We start from the raw sequence: 23,140 nt of genomic DNA, 5'->3' as shown, positions 1-23,140 counted from the left end.
CCGGAACCTCTTGAAAATGGTCACATGGCTGGTGGCCCCGCCCCCTGATCTCCAGACAGAGGGGAGTTTAGATTGCCCTCCCCGCTGCAGGGGGCGGGGCCACCAGCCATGTGACCATTTTCTCCGAGGGCAACCCACTGAGTTCCACCACCTCTTTTCCCAGAAAAAAAGCCCTGCTTAGATGTTTTGGAGAGGACTAGGGCAGGCATGTGTTTTATGCACGGTCTAGTTTGGCCCTCAGGGTAGGAACACTGGAAGGCAACACTTCTATACACTTCAGATTCCCATCCCACTTAGTTTATTTTGAATTTCTGTCCACTGTGCCTCAGCAGTCAATTGCTGAGTGGTTGTACTAGTTGGTTAACCACAGCTTCCTGTTTTCTCAAAGACTATAGCATGATTTCTGCAACACAGCCAGCCTTGTGGTGGGCCAGAGAAGTTATGAATTTTAAAAAAAAATCATTTAGTCAATAATTTATTCAGGTGGCTTTGTTCATGGATGTATTTATTTAATGAAGAGAGATTGCCCGTCAAAGAAGATTTGAATGCCTGCCATTGAAATTGCCACATAAGGTATATGTTCAGGGTCTATTTGCAAGGACTGCAGTTTGCATTATGGTGGAGGTGGAGCAAATTAATTGTTTAATATAAATGTTGATAAAGACTAGAAGGAGGCATGTGATTCATTCCCTCCTATGTGGAAAACTCAAAGAGCTGCACATTCAGAAGGGGGCACTTCACACCCCAAATTACTGTTAAAATGATTTCTCAGTTCTTTTCAGGGATTACAATACATAGGAGAAAGAACTACATAAATGCATTTGTCATTGCTGTCACAGGAATCTGGAGTCAAGGGGAAAGGCTGCCAATGTTCGGTGAGTGGGCCGTCCCTTTAAGGACACGTGGAAACAGCCAGAGTCTAATATCTGACTCTGGCAGGGTCTATTATTATTCTATCCCTTTCCTAAAGCAATGCCCAGCCAATTACTGCCAACATTTCTCTTGAAAAATTCACTGTAAAAAGTTCTGAGCCTCCTAAGTCCTGCTTAAAATGTAACTAACGTGTTTCCCAAGAACACAATCCAACACCATTAAAAACAATGGGAATTTCATTGACTACAGTGGCTTGTAGTGCAGCCTAAATATATTTTGTTTTTAATTAAAACAGTTATCTTTGTTTTGTCCTCAGTAAATGAGATGAAGAGTTATTTCCCCTGCCTCTTCTTTCTGACATCTTTTCAATTATTTGCAATCTCTTTCCTTATTTCAATGAAATAGCTCTTTGTCTCTGCCATTCCATATATGATTTTGCCTCAAGATACTTTATCTCCCTTGTAACTCTCTTCTGAATTGTTAATTTCTGCCTTGGCCCATGGTGCTCACGCGCCAGTATGAGTCCCTTTGTATACATAGATATTAATAGCAGGATTCGTTTTCGTTTTCACAGCCATGTCGGACGCTCCTCTCGGCAGGTCCGAGAGGAAGCGGCCGAGCCACCTGGCCGAGCGGCTGATCTGCAAAGGTTAGCCCCCAGACTCTCAGGCAGGGAGTCTGAGTCCGGGACGCGGCGGGAAGAGCCCTCTGACAGATCGAGGCAGGGGGTAAATCGCCCGTTTGTCCCTATGGAGGCCGGCAGACGAGCGCGGCACCCAGTGTGCTGCCGGGCTATGGAAAACGGCAAGGAGCAGGATTAGGCGAAAGCCTGCAAGTAAGCTAATCCCTTCTGTTACTACAAGCGCATGTGAGGAGTGGTGGGGTCTGAAGGTTAGAAGACTCGGATTTTTCCCCCCTCATAGAGTCTCGGAAGATTGGCGGTTCCCCCCCCCCCCTAAAATGGCAGCAAAAAAGCAGAGTCCTTCTCTTGGCAAGTCAGTTACGGCGGCCTTGCAGAGGGGCGAGACGCTTGAGGAACTGGTTAAAAGAGCGGTTATGGAAGCCATAAAACCCTTTGTTGACAAGCTGAATGAAACAGATCAAAGGGTGGGCTTAATTGAAAGCGATGTGAAAGCCATTAAAGAAGCAGCGGGGGGGCAGAGAAGTCTGCCCGGGAAAGTGCGTCACTTACGAGAGCAGCGAACAGGGAATTAAAGTTGGTGGAAAATCAGCTGATCAGATTGCAAGTGGAGCGAACACAAACCATTTTGCGTCTCCAGAATGTTAAAGAGGAGGAAAAAGAGGATTTATGGGATCTTGCCTCGGAACTTTTAGCGACACCCGCAAGGGCAACTAAAGAAGAAGTGAAAAGCGCCATTTTGGGAGTCCGTCGGGCATCTTCAAAATATGCAACGAAGCGGCAGCTGCCTCGCGAGATTGTTATCTAGTTTTCATCTAGGAGGGTCCGGGACAGTATCCTATATAATTCATACAATGCGGAATTGGACTTTGGGAAATAAAGTCAAGATATTGAAGGACGTTCCATTTTAAGTGCGGAAGAAAAGATTTAAATACAAGATGTTGGCAGCTCTTTTGAGGGAACGGGATATAAAGTACAAATGGCTACTCCCGGAAGGAATTGGGTTTAGTTATAAAGATAAAGCTTACAAGATTAATTCGGAAGATCAGCTAAGGGATTTTGTGGATAAAAATTCAGAATTTGGACAAGACACCAAGCAAAGAGAAGAGGATTTGAAGCCTGAAGGGAGGGGGGAGGCAATGAGCGCTCCGGCGGTAGCTGCGCAGAGGGAATTGCGCCCGAGGCCCAGGGGAGGGAAAAAGTTAATTTGAACTGTAATTTGTAATTTGTATGATCAACCACTCCGTCACTATTTTATTAAGCTATTTTTTACTATGGCAGTATGAAGGGAAAGCATTGAAATGTAGTGTTTAGTGTTTGTAGGTCACCTTCCCCCTTTTTCCACCCCTCCTTCCCTTTCTCTTTCTTCTCCCTTCTTTCCCATCCCTTGTGCTATTGTAGTCTTTTGTAGTTACTGTCTTGTAGGTTATGTATGTATGTAGTAGTTTTGTATGTTAGATATTGAAAAATAAAAAATATTATAAAAAAATATATATACATAGATATTAATAGCTCAAGGACCTTTAAAAAAAGGGGGGGGGATTATACAATTGCGCATGTGAGCCAGACGCATGTGTGGGAGGGGTAATGGTGAGAGGAGGGGTTGGAGATTTGTGGGAGGGCGCTTCAAAAGCGCAAAAAAGTCTCTACATGCATTGATACAGTAGATAACCGTGCAGAAAAGGTGGCATCAAAAATGAAAACAGACTAAAACAGGTCTCACAAAAAATGTTTGAAAACCGAGATCATCATTCATGACCTGCTTGTGTATGGGAAACGATGACATGTGTAATGAGTGAGATAATCCGCCAGAGTTCCGTTGGCAGGCTGTCTCATTAAGGACGTGTGGAAGTGACCTTGGTCAGGGTTACGATGTTAATTTGTTTAGACTGCCTTCTAGAATGTGTGTGTGTGCATAACAATTAAGTCATTCTTGGCTGCAGATTATGGCTTCATAACCTTTTAAGCCGCTGTTTATTGAAGACAATGGTAGATTTTGAATTATTTGATAACAAGTGTGTCTATCTTATTACAATTCTGACTCTTATCTCTCCCATAGGGCTTATGTGATGTTTGCCAGCTATTTGTACAATCAAATAACACTGTAAGATCTGCTATCAAACAAAGGCTCCCTTTGTTATGACCCACTTTTATATGTGAATTAAACAAAATTAAATTTGTCTGACACAAAATAGTAACCTTCATTCAGCTTTTAAGTCGGAACTACTGAATCACAGTAATGTTTGCTTAGGCTGCAATCCTAAGGAGACTTTCCTGGGAGTAAGGCCAATGAATAACAGTGTCAGGCTATAGGTGACAGGATATGGTAGACAGATCTCCGTACCATTGCAACAAGAAATCCAAGCTCTTGGTTAAATGGTTTTATTCAGAAATCCAATCATTTCCATATATATGTCCATAGAATTACTCAGAAGCAGGAAAGCATCTAAGCAGTACACGCTTCCTTGATAGGAATAGAAACTTGAAGAAAGTACATCTCTAAATACCCACTCATTTCCCCCCTCCCACTTAGACCACAGGTTTGCGCCGGAAAGGGTCTGGGAATTTCTTTCAGGGTTTATACATCAGCTTAGACAGGACAAAAGGCATAAGAGTAAACTGTCACATTTCAGACAGTGCAAGGTCACTTCTGGGAGCTTCAAAGGAAGGAGATAAGACAGCTGTGTTCTCAGGATGCTTGAGAAACGAAAGTGATGGTCAGAGCATTTGCAAAATGACATTAAGGTACAGCATTAGCAATGGCTCACCACATAGAACAATGACATGGATGTAGGGGTACAGACATGACAAACGGGACATCTTCTGAGAAGACTTTAGGCTCGCTTACTGTGTATCCCGTTGAACTTAATGAGACCTAATGCTGCCGCCAGAAGAAGATTCAAAATAAAGAATACACTGTGAGAACATAAGGAAGATATGTATGGCACAATGTTAACAATTCTTTATCATTATTGTTATTGTTATTAATGTTAATTATAGTCCACCTTTCTCACTGAAACTCAGGGCAGATTGCACAATATGAGATCAGCACAGTCAGTATCAAGGACATTTCCATAAACAATGCCATAGGGTAAATAAATACAAGTTTACAAGAGATAGTATTAGCAAGAAGTTGAAGAAATACTGAAACGGAACATAAGTAATTCTAGGGCTGACATTAGACCACATGAAGCACAGGTAGCTCATAGGAGCGCATATTTAAAACGACAGATAGTATGTAAGGCAACACAGTGGTGAGGTCTATGGTCCCTAACTCATTAGTGAAGCACCTGGGACCCCCTCCCTACAATACAAAAGCCTTTTTGAATATTGGAATATTAGAAGAATGAACCATCCTTGCACTGTACAAAACTGATGTCGCTTTTTGCAGGCACAATGCATTTTTTTGCCTTCTGTATTTCTGAGCGTATCATCTTACTTTTACTACATTGTCTTTTACCTACCTTCATAGTTCACTTTCTGCATTGTTTATGATGCATCATAGAACAGAGGCCCCAACTCTTTGAGCCTGTGGCCACCTCTGGAATTCTGACACGGGGTCACAAAACGGCTGCCACAAAAGCCAAGTCTGCAGTGTCTTTCATGTTCTTTTATTCTTGTCTGGATGCTACGCTTTGTGGTCCCGATGTAAACTTGTCCACAGTTGCAGGGTATGCAATATACTCCTGCAGAGGTGAGGGGTCTCTACTGTCTTTTGCTGATCGTAGCATCTGTTGTATTTTTCGGGTGGGTCTGAATACTGCTTGAAGGTTATGCTTTTTCATAAGCTTTCCCATCTGATCAGTAATTCCTTTGATATATGGCAAAAACACTTTTCCTGTAGGAGACTGTTCAGCACCCCACAAACCTAGTGTATGGTTCCGGTTTGTGGATGATACATTTATCATTTGGAGCCATGGGGAGGAAGAATTGATGGGGTTTTTGAATCATCTCAACAACATCCACCGGAACATACAATTCACAATGGAGAAAGAAATCGAGGGAAAACTCCCATTTCTGGATACCTTGGTCATCCGCAAAGCAAACTTTCAGTTAGGTCACAAGGTCCACAGGAAACCAACTCACACTGATCGGTACTTACACAAAAACTCCAATCACCACTCCCGACAGAAAAGAGGCATAATGAAAACATTAGTGGATCGTGCAAGACGGATATGTGAGCCGCTCTTTCTCAATGAGGAAATTAATCATCTAAACCACGCACTTCAGGCAAATGGCTACTCCAGAAATGAAATCCGAAGAGCAATCAAACCCAGGATGAATCAAACAACCAAGGAAAAACAGTCTCCTACAGGAAAAGTGTTTTTGCCATATATCAAAGGAATTACTGATCAGATGGGAAAGCTTATGAAAAAGCATAACCTTCAAGCAGTATTCAGACCCACCCGAAAAATACAACAGATGCTACGATCAGCAAAAGACAGTAGAGACCCCCTCGCCTCTGCAGGAGTATACCGTATACCCTGCAGCTGTGGACAAGTTTACATCGGGACCACAAAGCGTAGCATCCAGACAAGAATAAAAGAACATGAAAGACACTGCAGACTTGGACAACCTGAAAAATCAGCAGTGGCTGAACATAGCCTAACGCAAACAGGGCACAGTATCTTATTCCAGGACACCAAAATACTGGACAACACTTCCAACTACTTTGTCAGACTGCACAGGGAAGCCATTGAAATTCACAAGCATAAGCAAAACTTCAACAGGAAAGAAGAAACCTTAAGAATGAACAGAGCATGGTTTCCAGTTCTGAAAAACACCAGGCTAACAAAACATTCTATCCCCGACAATAGCCCTGCAGAGAAGATTAGCACATCAAGCACCAATCCATATGCAAAAGAACCTCCTCAGGATACAGTGAAGCCTCCCGCCATTAGCATTCCACACCCTGGGAAACTCTTACAGGATGACTTAGCTCAACCCGACCCCTCCTGAGTAGATACAAATGACCTGCCTACATCTTTTCCACACTGTGACACTGAGAGATCTCTGTCTTTTGGTGCTACACCTCTGAAGATGCTAGCCTCAGCTGCTGGCGAAACGTCAGGAACTACAATGCCAAGACCACGGCAATACAGCCCGGAAAACCCACAACAACCATCGTTCTCCGGCCGTGAAAGCCTTCGACAATACAGTGGCTGGAGATCTCCTGGAATTACAACTGACTGCCAGTCTACAGAAATCAGTTCCCCTGGAGAAAATGGCTACTTGGGATGGTGGATTGTATGGCATCATATCCCACTGAGGTCCTTCCTTTGGTCCACCCCCCAAATCTCCAAGAATTACAAAACCTGAAGCTGGGGTTGCCAGCTCCAGGTTGGAAAATTCCTGGAGATTTTGGGGGTGAAACTAGAGAGTGAGGGATGAGATGGGGGGAACCTCAGTGGGATTTAATGCCATAGAGTCTACCCTTCAAAGCAGCCATTATCTCCAGGGGAACTGATCTCTGTCGTCTGGAGGTCAGTTGTAATTCCAGGAGTTCAGACATTACCTGGAGGTTGCCAACTTGATGTTCTAGCAAAATGATCACTAAACCATAGATAATATACTTTTCCTGCATTCGCATGCACGCTTATTATTGCTACATGTGTTGGCATGATTTAGCCTAATTTAAGCACATGTATTGCTTTATTTTGAACCATTTACTTCACCATCAAATTGCCTTTAGTGTGATTTGCTTGATTGCAGCAAAACCAGGAATGAGAAGAAAGAACTTTGCTTTAGAGGTAAATGCAGAGGTGGTATTTTGGGCTCCTTCGTCAACACGCGTCGATAGATTGGCTTCTTTGCAAACCTGCCATCCTCCCGTATCAGCAGACGGAGGAAGCTCAACTTTACACATGCAAAGGGGGCCATCTAGTGGCCAAGATTGGCAAATAGAAATGTGTGTCAGGAAGCTGGACGTTACTAGTACGTCTGTTAGGGCACTGAGGGTATGTTCAACTCTAGGAATTGCCCTCCTGATGCAACTGCCCAAGTATTCTTATCATCTGACAGTACCAAAGCTCAGAATAGATTTTACACTGGCAAGAATGAATGCCCTTCCCTCGGCAGTTTTGGAGGGTAGATACAAGAAAGTACCATACGCTAACGGAACATGCAGATGCTCATATGATAAAATTGAAACCATTAAAATCTTATTATAGAGTGTCCCATATTTAATGAGTTGAGAGCTAGCTTAATCATTCTTCTACTTAAAAATATGGAACGACCTAATATGGGATACAAATGATTCCATTACTCTTTCTGTGGCAAAATATATAGGGACAATAATTAAATATCAGAGAGATGATATCAAGTAAAGTTCTTCCCATTTTAATCTCTGCTTAAGGCAATAGTCATATGAGCAGTACCAGCCAGCCAGATAGATAGATAGGCAGGCAGGCAGGCAGGCTGGTGTTAGAAATGAGTTTTGCCTTTCTTTTTGTAAGGGAGAAACTAATGTTGGCGCTGTACTTCACTCATTATGGCTTGAGCCATGTGGGCCCTTGCAGTGGCTCAGCTTGGGTTGCCCTATGATTGGCATTCATGATGAATCATTCAAAATACTAGAGTTTTTGCTTGCAGGGAAAAAATAATGATTGCGGATACCTTTAGTATGGGCTCATAACTTGTGTTGTCACCCTCCAGGTAGGTCTTGGAGATATCTCAGAATTACAACTGAGCTCCAAGCTTGAGAGACCAGTTTCCCTGGAGAAAAATGTCTGCTTTGGAGTGTGGGCTCCATGACATTATACCCTACAGAGGTCCCTCCCTAGGCCTCACCTCCAAATGTCCAGGAATTTCCCAACCCGAAGTTGGCAACCATAGCTCATACAGGCCGCTGGCCTTTTCCCCTCTATTAAGTCTCTCCTCATCAAGGCTGACGCTGGCAAGGGATAAAGTTTTAGATGGCCTGGAACTCTGGATAATGCGTGATGGGCGCATTCACCCTGCAAAAAACATGTTTGTGTGGCTACATCCTAATGAGAGTATTTAGACCAAGCAGAGTTAATTTCCTTGAACGATATAGCTAAAAATTTGCAGATTTTTAAGAATGGTTCTCTTCCTGGAATGTCTCCATTTGTCAGCTTCCAGGTTTTCCAAGTGGAGCTTCTCATCCCTTTAAAGAATATATATATTTAGGTACATCGCAGTGCAATCCTAAACAAAGTTAGACCCTTTTGGTCCCAGTGAATTCAACAGGCTTACCAGGGTGTTAAGATCTCACTGTCAGCATTAGAAACCAACCAAATTTATATTACAGGCTATATATTCACACAAACTTCAGTGCCATAAACCAAATAATCTAGAACTTGTACACCAACTTGAACATTCCTATGTAAATATGTGGATATTTATTGAATATTGGAATACAAATCAAAGGAGACCTTTTACATGTATTTAGATTACTATGATTTATGTGTAATTTTTTTTTAGTTTGAACAGATATGCAATAATTTTTTCTCCTTGTATTTAATATTTTTTAAAAATTGTGAACCAACTTAACTGAAAAGTTCTGCTTTAGCTAATATGAAATTTTTATGTGCGGTTAGCTAAGTGATGACTAGGAGTGAGCACGGACTGGGGAAAAAACACGGGCTGTCAACCGTGGTCTGTTGCATTTCATGGACCACGGACCATGAACTTTTCAAGGACCTGCCCTGGTTTGCAGATCAGTTTGCAGATCCACTAGTAGTGTTACTGGATGATCTCCGTCTGAATATAGACAAAGGCCATGCCTCCTCATTGCTCCTCCTGGATCTATCTGCAGCCTTTTGACACAGTAGACCGTGGCATCCTGTTGAGGCGTTTAGAAACAAAAGTGAGCCTCAAAGGATGTGCCCTGGATTGGTTTAAATAATTTCTCATAGAGCAGACTCAAAAGGTTGCAGTTGGAGATCAGCTTTCTCCAGAACGGGAAATATCTTGTGGGGTTCTGCAGGATGCAGTCTTATCTCCCATATTATTCAACCTCTATATAAAACCTTTAGGAGAACTCATTTGCAGCTATGGAGTTGGATGTCATCAATATGCAGATGATACCCAACTCTATATCTCGCTATCTAGGTCCCCACAGGACGCAGTGGAAATCTTAGATCACCGCCTGACAGCTGTGGTGAAATGGTTGAAAAACAACAAATTAAAATTGAACCCAGACAAGACTGAACAGATGTTTGTTGGGAAGTCAGAGATCTTGAAAAACATTGTACTCCCCACTTTCGATGGAGTTCATTTGACCCTTGCAGACTCAGTTAAGAGCCTAGGGGTTATACTGGATCCAGTGCTACTACTAGAAAAAACAAGTTAAGGCAGCTGCAAAAAACGCTTACTACAATCTCACTCTAGCCTGGAAAATGGCTTCTTATCTCAACACAGCTGACCTGGCCACCTGGATCCATGCTATGGTCACATCGAAACTTGACTATTGTAATGCATTATACATTGGTCTCCCATCTAAGTTAACTAGGAAGCTCCAATTGGTGCAAAATGCTGTGCCTCGACTATTATCAGGAGTGAGCAGGAGCTTGAACATCACTCCCATTGGCTACCTATCAGTTACCGTACTCAGTTCAAGGTATTGGTTATTACATACAAAGCTCTTCACGGCCTTGGCCCGGCATACCTACGGGACCGCCTCCCTCCCGATGTCCCTCCATGGCAGCTTCACTCATCTGAACAGAGTCTCTTGCAGGTGCCAGCCTGTACATGGGTGAAATCAACAGTAGCCTGTGCACGGTCTTTCTCTATGGTGGCCCCTACCCTATGGAATGGCCTGCTTGAGGAGGTCAGGAGAGCCCCCACCCTCCTGGCTTTCCACAAACGATGCAAAACTGAATTATTCAAAAAGGCCTTTTTTCTCAGCTAAGAGGGTGGTATTGTAGGAAAGGGGTCCCAGATGTTTCTCTAATGAGTTAGGAACCATAGATTTCACCATTATGTTGCCTTACATATCATCTGTTGCTTTAAATATGTACTCCTATATACTACCTGTGCTTCATGTTGTTTAATGTTAGTCCTAGAATTGATTATGTTCTGTTCCAGCAATTCTTCATCCCCATATTGGATCCTTGCTAATACTATGTCTTTGTAAACTTGTATTCATTTACCCTATGACATTGTTTATGGAAATGTTCTTGACACTGTATGGAAATGCCTGCCCTTGTCCTTGCCATTGTACTAATCTCACACTATGTAATCTGCCTTGAGTCTCAGTGAGAAAGGTGAAATATAAATGACATAAATAAATAAAATACATTTAGGAGTGGAGAGTTGAATTCAGAGGGTATAAAATTATAGCACACAGCCTAGGGAGTTAGAGCTCAGCTACCTGTGTGAATGTGACCTTTAAACCCCACAATGCTAGCCAACTGTGTGTGTGCTGTGTTCAGTATTTGTCTGATTGAGTCCTGGAATAAAATCAGAGGCAGGCAAACTGGGTACTTAGGAGGGAGTGCCCTCTTGGGCAAAGCTGAATGTACTTTGAATGCATTCTTTGCTCCTGCTCTGTCTTTGTGGAAGCTCTACTCAGTAAAGCTTGTCAGCATTTGAAACTTCCATGTGTGGCCAATTCATCTGCATGAAGCAGAGGGAAGGATCCGTTGCCTGTTGCCTGTTGGCACTGCAGGGTTGCTTGGAGGGTGACAAACAATCCCCCAAAGCCAAGCATCTCACAATAACTCAGACTCTGGTGGGAGATTTCATATTTAGCAAGAGCATCTGGGTTCTCATCCTGTACTTAATTCCTTTGCTGAATGGACTTCAGGAGATTGAAATTCCTCTCAAATTCACAGTCTGATTAGAAAATCACTGGCGTTCCCGTAATGATTCCCCTCCTTTCTGCCTTGTTTTTGTTTCGTGTGTGCACATTTTATTGTATTGCAATATTTATTTTAATTTGGTTGACCTTCAGCAGATCTCGAGTGATTAGAGTATCAGGCTAGGATCTGGGAGTCCCAGGTTCGCATCCCCACTCGGCCACGGAAGCTCACTGGGTGACCTTAGGCCAGTCACGCTCACAGCCTAACCTACCTCAGAAGATTGTTGTGAGGGAGAAAATGGAGGAGAGGAAAACAATGTGAGCTGCTTTGGGTCCCCACTGGGGAGAAAGGCAGAGTATAAATAAAATAAAATCTATGGGCACGCAGGTGCTGGTGCATGTGGGTGTTCCCTCCCCCACAACAGTCGTGTGTGTCCAGTGGGGATAATTTGGCCATAGCAGCAGTTCCTACGCATGCCTCTTTTTACTTATGAATGCTTATGCGTTGCTTCTACAGAATTTTAGGAGGGAAAACGGCCTCAGTGATGAAGTTCCAAAAAGAGATGTGATTGGGACAGCCAAATCCCGCTGAGAAAGCCACACCAGATGGCCTGTATGACCAGCTCCTTGAGCCTGTTATTGTTATTCAATAATAAGGAAAAGGCTCTCACTCTCTGCGTGCTCCAAGATTCACTAGGATTTCAAATAGTCCAGGTCTGAAGCTCGGTGTTTAAGATAGAGGCTGGGACTTCTGAATTTCTAAAGGGCAGGTAACATTTGAATGCTAGACACATATATACTCGTTACTCCTGCAGATATTAAAATACTTCTTGCCATGCTCATGTCTGCTTGCACCAGTGGCACAAACCAGTGTGAGGTCCAAATGTTCCGGGTGCAAACGTGACTGAAAAATGCACGCCTCAGTTGATTATTTTAAAACCTGTCACTGTGTGCCTTGTAAATCCACACACACTATAATCCCATGCAGTTACTCCAGTCTAAACTCACTGAAATCAAGGAACTGGAAGACACTCAAACACAAGATTTTCAACTACCTCCGCCTTAGTAAGTAGCAACAGAGGTTCTGAGAGAACCCAGCTCTTCTTAGCTATCTTACACAAATGCAGCCGAGTGGCTGAAGGCCTTTTCTGCAGATCTCTGGCCAGTTTTAGAGGTGAAGAAAAAAAACCTGATCGAAGCAGTATTCCATTTCCATATGCTGAGCAGGACAGTTAAACCAGTTGGCAGTGCCTAGGTGTACGACGTTATTAGCACGTCAGGGTCCAGCGGCATTGAATGGGCCAGGCTAATGTACAAAGGGATGCCAACTCCGGGCTGGGAAATTTCTGGAGATTGGGGGAGGGGGGTGGAGCATGGGGAGGTTGGGCCTTGGGGGCAGGAGGGGAGGGAGCTCAGCAGGGTATAATGCAATAGAGACCACTGTTCAAATCAGCCATTTTCTTCAGGGGAACTGATCTCTGTAGTCCATCGATCAGTTGTAATTCTGGGAGATCTCCAGCCACTACTTGGGAGGTTGTTCACCTGTATGTGTTTTAATGCCTGTGTCATATTTAGGCCCCTGACATTGCTGTCTTTTGACACAAGTGGTGGGGGAGAGTGCCCTCGTGTCATAGCTGACTTATGGCAACCCCTGGTGGGGTTTTCATGGCAAGAGACTAACAGAGGTGGTTTGCCATTGCCTGCCTCTGTTCAACACAAGTAGGAAGGAGTCATTAACAAGGCTTAGCCTATGATTTTGCTCCAGGAAGTGGGGCAGATGGAGAATCTAGGCCACCACCCACCACCTAAGATAGCCTGTCATCTTATTCCCTGGGACAAAATGGGTTTATGCCACCACTAGGATTCTATAGGCAACCAAAGAAATAAAGCAACAAAGAACACAAGACTCTTTATATGGCACATCCAAGGATAGCATGAGGCTGCTGAAATAGATTTCTTTATTTCTGAAACATTCCAGATCAGTAGAATACAAGTGGTAATCAAGTATTAAAATCATAGCCCATCATAAGAAATCACTGATTAGTGCAACTGGGTTTTTTAAAAGGTCTATAAAAACAGGATCTACCTCCGTGAAAACCCATTAGTTCCTCCCCCTACATAATTGTTAATAAAACGCCCCAATTTTATTCTTCATAATAAAGTATTGAAATCTGATCATTTCGTGACCACTGCCTCTTTTAAGTGCAACGTAACATATGCCCTCCTTATAAATTCAAGACCACCATGATAATAAATTAACATTGGAACAAGAAGATGAGAAAATAGACTCAGGTCAACCCGCCCCCCTCCAAATATGGCAGTTTCAAGTGAATATTTGTGTGTGCGTGTGCAAGAGCACGCATATACATTATGAAAACATATACATACAGCGTAGCTGTTATAGTACCTGCGGGAGGCCTTGATCCAGCTATCTGCATCCTCAAGATGGGGCAGAGTTTCTAATGCTAAAAAGCCCCTGGTCATCCCAAGCACTGGCCGAGAAGCACCAAGGCCACACACCCTTGTGCTGCCGCCGCCGCCACAGAGGTTTTCAGCATCAATAACTGCACACATTTCCACACCCAGTTCCTCAGACAGTGAGGGATTCATACAAAAACATCCATTTCTGTGGCAGACAGGCCCTGGCTGAACTGGGGCAGATATGTTTAAGATGTATTCCGAGTGCTTAGCGTTAAAAAAAAATTATTTATGGCACAGACAAAATTTTAATATTCTATGGCCCAAGTGAATGTAAAACACATTAAATACAAAACAACGTTCCTTAGAAAGCTTAAAAATGTTCACACAGGTAGCAGAAGAATCCACCTTGTAAACTTTGCAAGAAAAAAACAAACTTATTAAAACATCACCTTTTAAAGAAGTACACAGATGAACTGTTCAGAAAAATACTTCTTTATGACAAAGCATTCAGAAATCACATGTTGGCGCCCCCAAGTGGGCTACCCCTGATACTTTGCAGATGTATTTTAAAAGGTCAAAATAATAACTCTTAATGTTAATTTGACAACACTTGTGGTTTTTCCAAGCAAACGACAGAAGTGCAAGATGTAGGCTTGCATATGTTCGGTAATCAGTGACAGAGAAAAAGAAACTGCCGTGTGACCAATTCTCCCCACCCACAGTCAAGTTACCCAGCCAGCTGGGTAAGAGGATCAGCGTTCTTTCTTGCCTGCAGTTCAGGTCTCTTCACGTTCAATAACAGCCATCTCTCCAGTTGCCATCCCGTAGAGTACTAAGTGAAGAAAGCGGCTTTGGCGGCTGGAGGAAACTGTTTGAAGAAACAAGCCACATTATAAAGGGAAGTACAGAAGACAACCCTAATCCAGAAAAATACAGAACACCGCTTTGTTGAAGACATTATCTGATTTCCTGTTGTTCGGTTTAAAAAACCATCCATTTGGGTTAGGTCTGACCTCAAGAACGACTATTATTATGGAACATGTATGGCTAGCAGCTAATTTTTAACAAGATGTATTAACTTTGATTGAGCTCAGGATAAAGGGCAGTTATGATAGCCAATGGTCTGTAATGGGTACAGCAGGGGTCCCTTTTCTTTAATGAGAGCTACTTCTGAGTGATGAAAAATAGCCCAAGCTATTCTTTACCCTCCAGTATCTTACTAATTGTTGTGAGAGGACCGTTTCCCCACATTTTACCAGCCACACAAAATCAGGCAAAACTCCTGGAACAACGGCATCTTCCTGGCGCGATTTTTCGTCGAATCGCGCCACAAACTGGAGTCATGACGGGAAATTGCACCAGGAAGACGTTGTCGTTCTGGAAGTTTTGCGTGATTTTGCATGGCCGGTAAGACGTGTGAAAACGTCCAAAGTGTGGTATAGTAGTTACAGTATCAGACCAGGATTTGGGAGACCCAAGTTTGAATCCCCATTCTGCCATGGAAGCTGGCTGGGTGACCTTGGGCCAGTCACACACTCTCAACCTAACCTACCTTGCAGGGTTGTTGTGAGGACAAAATAAAAAGAGAAGAATGATGTACGCTGCTTTGGGTTCCCACTGGGGAGAAAGGCAGGGTATAAATTAAGATGACGATGTTGATTTTTGTTCACTCCTAAAAACACAACATAGACCAGGAAGAGCACCAGAGGTGAAGTTCTCTGCTGTGTAGCACAGAGAAAAGTCCTATGAAATAAAAGCTTTAATCATTCTTCTAAAAGATCCAAAGCAGATATTTCTGCCATCTTTTCCAGGGTCTTTGAGGGGATACATTAGCTACGCAGCAGCAACTGGTGAGCTACAAGGTCCCTTTTGAAGACTGCCTGGGGTAGAGTCTAGACTAGGATCTGGGAGACCCAGGTTGAAATCCCCACTCTGCCATGGTAACATTGGACTTGTCACTCTCCTACCTCACAGGGTTGTTGTGAGGATGAAATCGAAGATGAGAAAACAATGTAGTAAACTGCTTTCGGTTGCCATTGGAGAGAAAAATGGGGTATAAATAAATAACACGTCGGTTCTGGCCACCGACTGACTCTAGTATCAGCCAGGACGAAAGCAAAGGACTTTCTCCGTCCTCCTGTGAGCAGCAACACAGGCAACCATTCGTCAATAGTCTCTTCTGACTGGCAGCATTTCCAGGTCTGCTACCTGATCCTTTTCACTTGAGACGCTGCGTGTGATTGAACTTGAGACCTGCAGGCCAAGCGGATGTTCTACCATGACCCCAATGCCAAACCCCACCCCCATCTGAGTTTTATGGATGAACTGTACATATGTGGGATAAATAGCTTTTGTGACTATCCTTTGCTCAGACTTAATTATAATGTCAAACCCCGAGGGGACATTACACAGTGCCTGTATGCTTGCGGGCTTTCCCAACATACCAGCAAGCTTCACCCAAGCCCACGACATGTTGGGGAAATGGTGCAAGCCATGGGGAGAATTAAGGCCCTTCTCCACGTCTACCACAGCCACAATCTGAATGGGACACCAGGACCTGTGTACTCTGCAGTGTATAACAAGGCCTACAACAGTCACAAAGTCTTCCAAGGACATTTCTCCTTAGCGTCGCCCCTGCTCCACTTTGCCTATTCTATCCCCTGGGAGTTCATGCTTGTCCGACTGTTTCTAAGGTTCTTCAGAAGCTTATCAGGGTTTCTCAAGAAGATACTGGGAGGGCAATTTGTCTGCCATTGGGCATCTTTCCTGGCAAGATACAGCCTCGGAAGAATGCTCAGCACGCCCGGCCAGCCATGCAACGAGGAAGTGCATCCTGGAACGGCCTCCCAGAATCCTTTGCCACAGAGATCCTTTGGCTGCCACACTAGTGCCCCTTCAAGGCCAACTTCTTAAGTCTTAGACATTTAGAAACCGCTGATCTAGGACAGAATGCTGCATCCCGTTTCTTTCGCCGAATGTTCAAGGGCAGCTTCCCTCCTTATGGGAAACAAAAAAATGCATTTTGAACATTTGTGCACCCAGGCCAAATTAGAATTCATTACAGAAGGGAACACTGTGTGGTAACAGAGGTAATAGATCACAACCCACAACAGCAGGGACTAGCACCTAAACACAGGTACTGGAAAGTACAACACACAATTATGGTAGAAATTACCAAACACTTTTATGAATAATATTTATCACAAAAGGCCAATAGCCTACTACTTTTCAATTCCAAATAAACACAAGGAATGCACAACAATGAACCAGCACTCCCCCAAGGGAAAGGCGTCCCGAGAATGTTTCTTAATGAGAAAGCATCACTCCTTTCTTCTTAAATGCAGTGGTCAATCGATGAACACATTCCAGTGACCAGCCCCTAGTTGGGAGACCCCGCAGAAAGGACGCCAAGCCTGCCGGGAGGATGGAAAGCCACCATGCGCTCAACAGGGTTCAGCTTGCGCCAACCAGGGGCTGGTCACTGCCCCTAGTGGAATAAATATTATTCAGAAAAGTGTTTGGTAATTTCTACCATAATTGTGTGTTGTACTTTCCAGTATGTTAAGGTGCTAGTCCCTACTGTTGTGGGTTGTGATCTATCACCCAGGCCGAATGGCAAACATGCAAGACTTTCAACACACACTTCTTTCAATACTCACACAGTTTATCAAACATGCTGTATGTCCATGCTTAAAACAATGTGTGTATCACCCCTATGATCTCTGGGTTTTTTTCACTGATGTTGTAAATCCCTGTTTCTGAACAAATCTGCATTTCTAGTTTACATTATAAACAAATGAAGGATGATGTTTGCCTTTATCATCAAACCATGTTGATGTTTTTTTGCTCCTTTTAAATAAAAAGGTATGGGGATGTTGAGACATTTCAAATTACATGATGCATATTATTATTATATTACATATTACATAGTGTTGCGATACCTCAAGGGAAAATTTCCAATGATTTTGCAGATTTCAAAGTTAATCCTGAACACAGTTACACCCTTCTAAAGTACACTGATGTCAATAGGTTTAGAAGGGGGTTTGGATTGCATGTCAAGCAAGCATTACCTTACCCCAGATTAAAGAGCATAAAATCTGTGTGTATAAAGTGCCATCAAGTCACAACTGACGTATGGTGATCCCAGCAAAGGGCTTTCAAGGCAAATGAGAAGCAGAGGTGGTTTGCCATTGCCTTCCTCTGCAGAGACTTCCTTGGAGGTTGCCCATCTAACTACTGACCCTGCTTAAATTCCAAGATCTGGTAAGATTGGGCTATACCATGCCACCTTCCCTCCAGTGTATATATTTGTGTGTGTGGGTATAAAATAATATATAAAGAAACCCTACATATATTCCTATATTATCCTAACATTTAAATTAGATCTTATTGAGTTAATATTATTAATGTAGAAAATTAAGTAACGCGAAAAAGCTTAAAAATAATATAATTTAAAATTGTATTAAACTAAGTTACAAACTTATAAACTTATATCTTCTTTTGTAAAATAGATCCACAGCAGCATAGAAGGCTTTTGATTGCCATTCCCAATCCCAATTGTCCCAATTCCAATCAGGCCAACTGAGTGAGAAAGACAAAACGGTGCCACCAGCAAAACAACACAGTCGAAAGACAAGAACAAAAGAAAACCAAATTGAAGAGGAAGAAAAAAAAAGAGAAAAGAAAGGAAAACAGGAGCCTTTCTTATATTAAACCAGCCTTGAAAATAATAACAATAACAATAATAATAATCACGAGCCTACCAAGAACAAACATTTCCAAGCTAAAAGCAACCTGCAAACCAGTAAACCCAAACAATAAGAGAAAATAACCAATTAGAAATCATCAATAAACCCAATAAAAAACCTAAAAGAATTCTTGCCCTTCCAAAAAAACTTCTCCTGTATGCCTCCGTGTTACTCTTTTAAGGAAGATGTAGATAATTTTTCTGAAGAATGCTTGAACCCATTTTGGTGGCAATCCTGGAGCGTAATTAAGCCATTCAAATCCCACGGAAGCCCTGGTTATTAAAACAGCTTAAGAACATTTAGGATTTTAGCCTTTGGGTTTAAGCTTTAATTACAAAGCCCAACTATTAGCAGCACTTAATTATCATGCTATCAACACAATTAAAAATGGATGTGAAATTATTCAATGGCGTTTGGCTGAATGAAACCAATCACTTAATCAGAGTTCTCTCCAGGGAAATCACACGGAAGCAGTTGATGGTGTGCCAGCTCAGTTGAATTTTTTAACAATCTGGCCCACACAACTTGTGATCTTCAAAGTTAAACACATCATCCCTATATGGAGGTCTGCGAGTGGACCCCCTCTTTTGGACTGGAAAAGGGGGTTGGCAACTGTCAAGGACCTGGCAGGCAGCAATACACGTAGCTGTCAGGTTGCATCAAGTTTTGTAGGACACAAACAGGCTGGTTTAGATTCTCTTTTATTCTCTCTTCCTTTTGCATTATTTACAACACTTGAGCACCAAAGACACATTGAAGGAGCAAGGCTGGCTTCTCAACACCTCTTGAAGGGCAAGAGATGGAAAAGCAGTGCAGTTAGTTCCCCAAGGGTATCAGGAAGATGCTTGCTGTGGATAAGCCTGTAAACTGCAGGGCCCACCAAACCATAGAGCCTACTGGCCATGCATCATAGCCTGTTTTATAGGAGATAAATCCCCCTCCCCCTCCTATTTTGCAGTCTCAGGTACTCAGGTAAAACCTTAGCAGTATTACGCTGCGGCGCGACTGCTATCAGGAGCGAGTAGGAGCATGAACATCACCCCCATTCTGCAGTCAGTTCATTGGCTACCTATCAGCTACCGTGCTCCGTTCAAGGTATTGGTTATCACATACAAAGCTCTTCATGGCCTTGACCCGGCATAACTACGGGACCGTCTCCCTCCCTATGTTCCTCCATGGCAACTTAGCTCATCAGAACAGGGTCTCCTGCAGGTGCCCGCCTGCACATGGGTAAAATCAACAGCAGCCCACACACAGGCTTTCTCTGTGGTGGCCCCTAACCTGTGGAACGGCCTGCCTGAGGAGGTCAGTAGAGCCCCCACTCTTTAGCTTTCCACAAATGATGCAGAACCAAATTATTCAAAAAGGCTTTTGTATTGTAGGGAGGGGCTCTCAGATGCTTTGCTAATGAGTTAAAGACTGTAGACTTCACCACTATGTTGCCCTATATACTACCTGCTGTCTTAAATATGTTCTCCTATGAGCTACTTGTGCTTTATGTGGTCTAATGTCAGCCCTAGAATTGCTTATGTTCTGTTTCAGCTCTCTATTGGATTCTTAGTAATGCTACGCCTTTGTAAAATTGTGTTTATTTACCCCATAGCATTATGGAAATAGACTGTACTAATCACACACTGTGTAATCCGCCTTGAGTCTTAGCGAGAAAGGTGGACTATAAATGACATAAATAAAAAATAAAATATTAGGCCCCAGAGCAGCACCATACAGAAGATAATTTATTTCTGAGGCTTTTCACATAAGGCCTGCTTGTGCACTACCAAGGCTTCCCTCTTGGCTCAGAACATGGCTGAGGGCACCATTTTTCAAGAGTATGTGACAGCGTTCCTTCCCTCCTGACCTTCTGATCCCAACATGGACAGCCCCCCCTCCCATGATCACTGCATCACTGGATAATATTGTCATGCCTCACTAGTCTGTGACTGGAATTCCCACGTGCGGTGAAAAACCTGAGGTGATATGGGCAGATCCCCAAATTTTCTCCCACAAGAACCGACTGAGAGACATCTCCAACTCCCAAATTGTCCAATCAGTGATATGAAATCCGGTGTCTCCTTGACTACAGAGTGGGATCCTTCATCCATTCCCCTTCCTCTGAAGATCCCAGCTTGCTGATGGCAGCGTGGCTCATTGGCTAGAGCCGGGGCTTTAGATAAAGGAAATCCGAGTTCAAATCCTTGTTCAGCTACAAAGCTCAGTGTGTGGTTTTAGACAAGCCAGACTGATGAGTTAATCCAGTTCCACAAGCTTTTTGGAAAGAGAAAACGACATTCTGGAAGAAGGGTGTGGTACAAATTCAACAAAACAATGTTTAAAAAGACTCCCTCCTCAAAAGTGTAACATGCAGTTTTGTAGCATTTCCTCTTTGCTTGCATTTCCTTTTCAGGTTGCATATTCTTTGCTTGTTACTGGTGCCTTTAACTTGGATTTACAGTGTTGAATACAAAACCCTTAACATTTATAATGCTATTCATTTCCTCTCTGAAGTACTGGATGGTAGATTTTATCATATTCCATATTCAGATCGCCTCTGTTCTTGTGGTCAGGGTCAAAATTGACACTTAGGGCGAAGCTACAAGTGACGAATGACACTTGAACGGCAAGTGTATTTCTCCCTGTTCACTTGCACTCCACTCAATCCACTTGCCGTTCAAGTGTCATTCGTCACTTGTAGCTTGGCCCTAAGTCCCATAAAATATTGGAACGTTCTCTTTGTACTGTTTTTTAGGAATTGTTGGGTTTTACCTCTTTAAAATTGTGCTCCATTTAATAATTTTCAGGGAGAGATTCTTCCCTATCTAATGCTAAACAGTGATCTGAATATAACCTTGTTGGTTGCTAAATTTCTCTCTAGCGTAGTTTCCTTTAGAAATTAATTTATTAATTATTCAATCAGTCATTGCTCAAGATCATTTGATCACAGAAGCTCTGAAAAGGAAAGGAAGGAAAAAAGGGATGCTATTATTTTATTTATCCTCTGCTTTTCTTCCCAATGGTGACCCAAAGGGGCTGACGTGCTCTCCCCTTCCATTTTATCTGCACAACAATCCTGTGAGGTAGGTTAAGTGGAGAGAGTGGGAAGGGAAGGTCCAAGATCACTCAGTGAGCTTACGTGGCATATTGGGGGTTCAGACCTGCATCTCCCAGATCCTAGTCTGACACTCTAACCAATTTACCACGCTAGGTAAGGTAAAGGTAGTCCCCTGTGCAAGCACCGAGTCATTACTGACCCATGGGGGAACATCGCATCACAACTTTTCTTGGCAGTCTTTTTACGGAGTGGTTTGCCATTGCCTTCCCCAGTCAGCTACACTTCACCCCCAGGAAACTGGGTACTCATTTTACCGACCTCGGAAGGATGGAAGGCTGAGCCAACCTTGAGCCGGCTACCTGGACCCAGCTTCTGCCAGGATCGAACTCAGGTCGTGAGCAGAGCTTGGACTGCCATACTGCAGCGTTACCACTCTCTGCCACGGGGCCACATGCTAGATTGCCACTCAGAATGGACCCCTGAACTTCTCCCTTGATGAAACTGTCATAACACAACATACCAGCAGATCCCATGTGAAGACTAACAAGGGCGTGGCCAGTCTCAGACTCTGCAAACTATGGACTTTCAAAAACATCCCAGAAGCTGGAAGTAGGTAAAGGTAAAGGTAGTCCCCTGTGTAAGCACCAAGTCATTACTGACCCATGGGGGGACGTCGCATCACGACGTCTTCTTGGCAGACTTTTTGTTACGGGGTGGTTTGCCATTGCCTTCCCCGGTCATCTACACTTTACCCCCAGGAAACTGGGTACTCATTTTACCGACCTCGGAAGGATGGAAGGCTGAGTCAACCTTGAGCCGGCTACCTGAGCCCAGCTTCTGCCGGGATCGAACTCAGGTCATGAGCAGAGCTTGGGCTGTAGTACTGCCGCTTACCACTCTGCGCCACGGGGCCCATAAGCTGGAAGTATGTATGTATGTATGTATGTATGTATGTATGTATGTATTTATATTTATATTTATAAATATGCCCCCTTTCCTCCAGTGGGGAGCTAAAGTGGCTTACATAATTTTCCTCTGCTTCTTTCCATCCCCGCAACAACCCTGTGAGATAGCTTAGGCTGACGAAGAGAGCTGTGGTTCTCGAAAGCTTATGCTACTATAAAGTTGGTTAGTCTTAACTAACATGGCTCACTCCTCTGGATCTTAGGCTGAGAGTGTGTGACTGGCCCAAGGTCCCCAGCGAGCTTCCATAGCAAGAGTGAGGATTCAAACGTGGTTTTCCCAATCCTAGCCCTACACTCTAACCACTACACATCACTGGCTCTCTAGTTTGTGGGGTTCTGGAACCATGCTCCATCAAGTCTCCACTGAGGATAAACCAGAGGTAGCGGAGCAGCGACCTCACCCAGCCGCTGAGTTCCCTGGGAACCGACTGGTTTGCTCCGTTTGGCGAATCTAGTTGAACCAACGTTTGTGTCGCTTTGAGCTTCCATGCTTTTTCTCACTCTACAGCCTCCCTGTTCCTTGCATTGGCCAGAATCCCCCAAGGCAGCCTAGGAACTGGCTTTTGCCTAGGGTGGTGAACATTTAGACATCCCTACTGCTCCTTGGAGAACTACAGTTCCCAGGATTCCTTGGCCAAGATAACATTGGCACGACCACCGCACAACGATGCCCTCTTTGCT

The 23,140-nt window shown here is 43.5% G+C and overlaps 1 protein-coding gene across 2 annotated transcripts in view; it reads right to left on the bottom strand.

Moving 5' to 3' along the window:
* Nucleotides 1-14,361: 14,361 nt before the first annotated feature.
* The window catches only part of SLAIN1 (SLAIN motif family member 1), a 53,374-nt gene continuing 44,595 nt past the window's right edge, over nt 14,362-23,140 (bottom strand). For both annotated transcript variants that reach the window (XM_054974227.1, XM_054974228.1), the window contains one exon: nt 14,362-14,565. In XM_054974227.1, the coding sequence (XP_054830202.1) occupies nt 14,490-14,565 (76 nt within the window). In that variant the 3' untranslated portion in view covers nt 14,362-14,489. The remainder of the gene's footprint in view (nt 14,566-23,140) is intronic.

This window comes from Eublepharis macularius, chromosome 3, assembly GCF_028583425.1.
Source record: "Eublepharis macularius isolate TG4126 chromosome 3, MPM_Emac_v1.0, whole genome shotgun sequence".
NCBI classification, from domain to species: Eukaryota; Metazoa; Chordata; class Lepidosauria; order Squamata; family Eublepharidae; genus Eublepharis; species Eublepharis macularius.
This window is presented reverse-complemented; position numbering and strand designations above follow the sequence as displayed.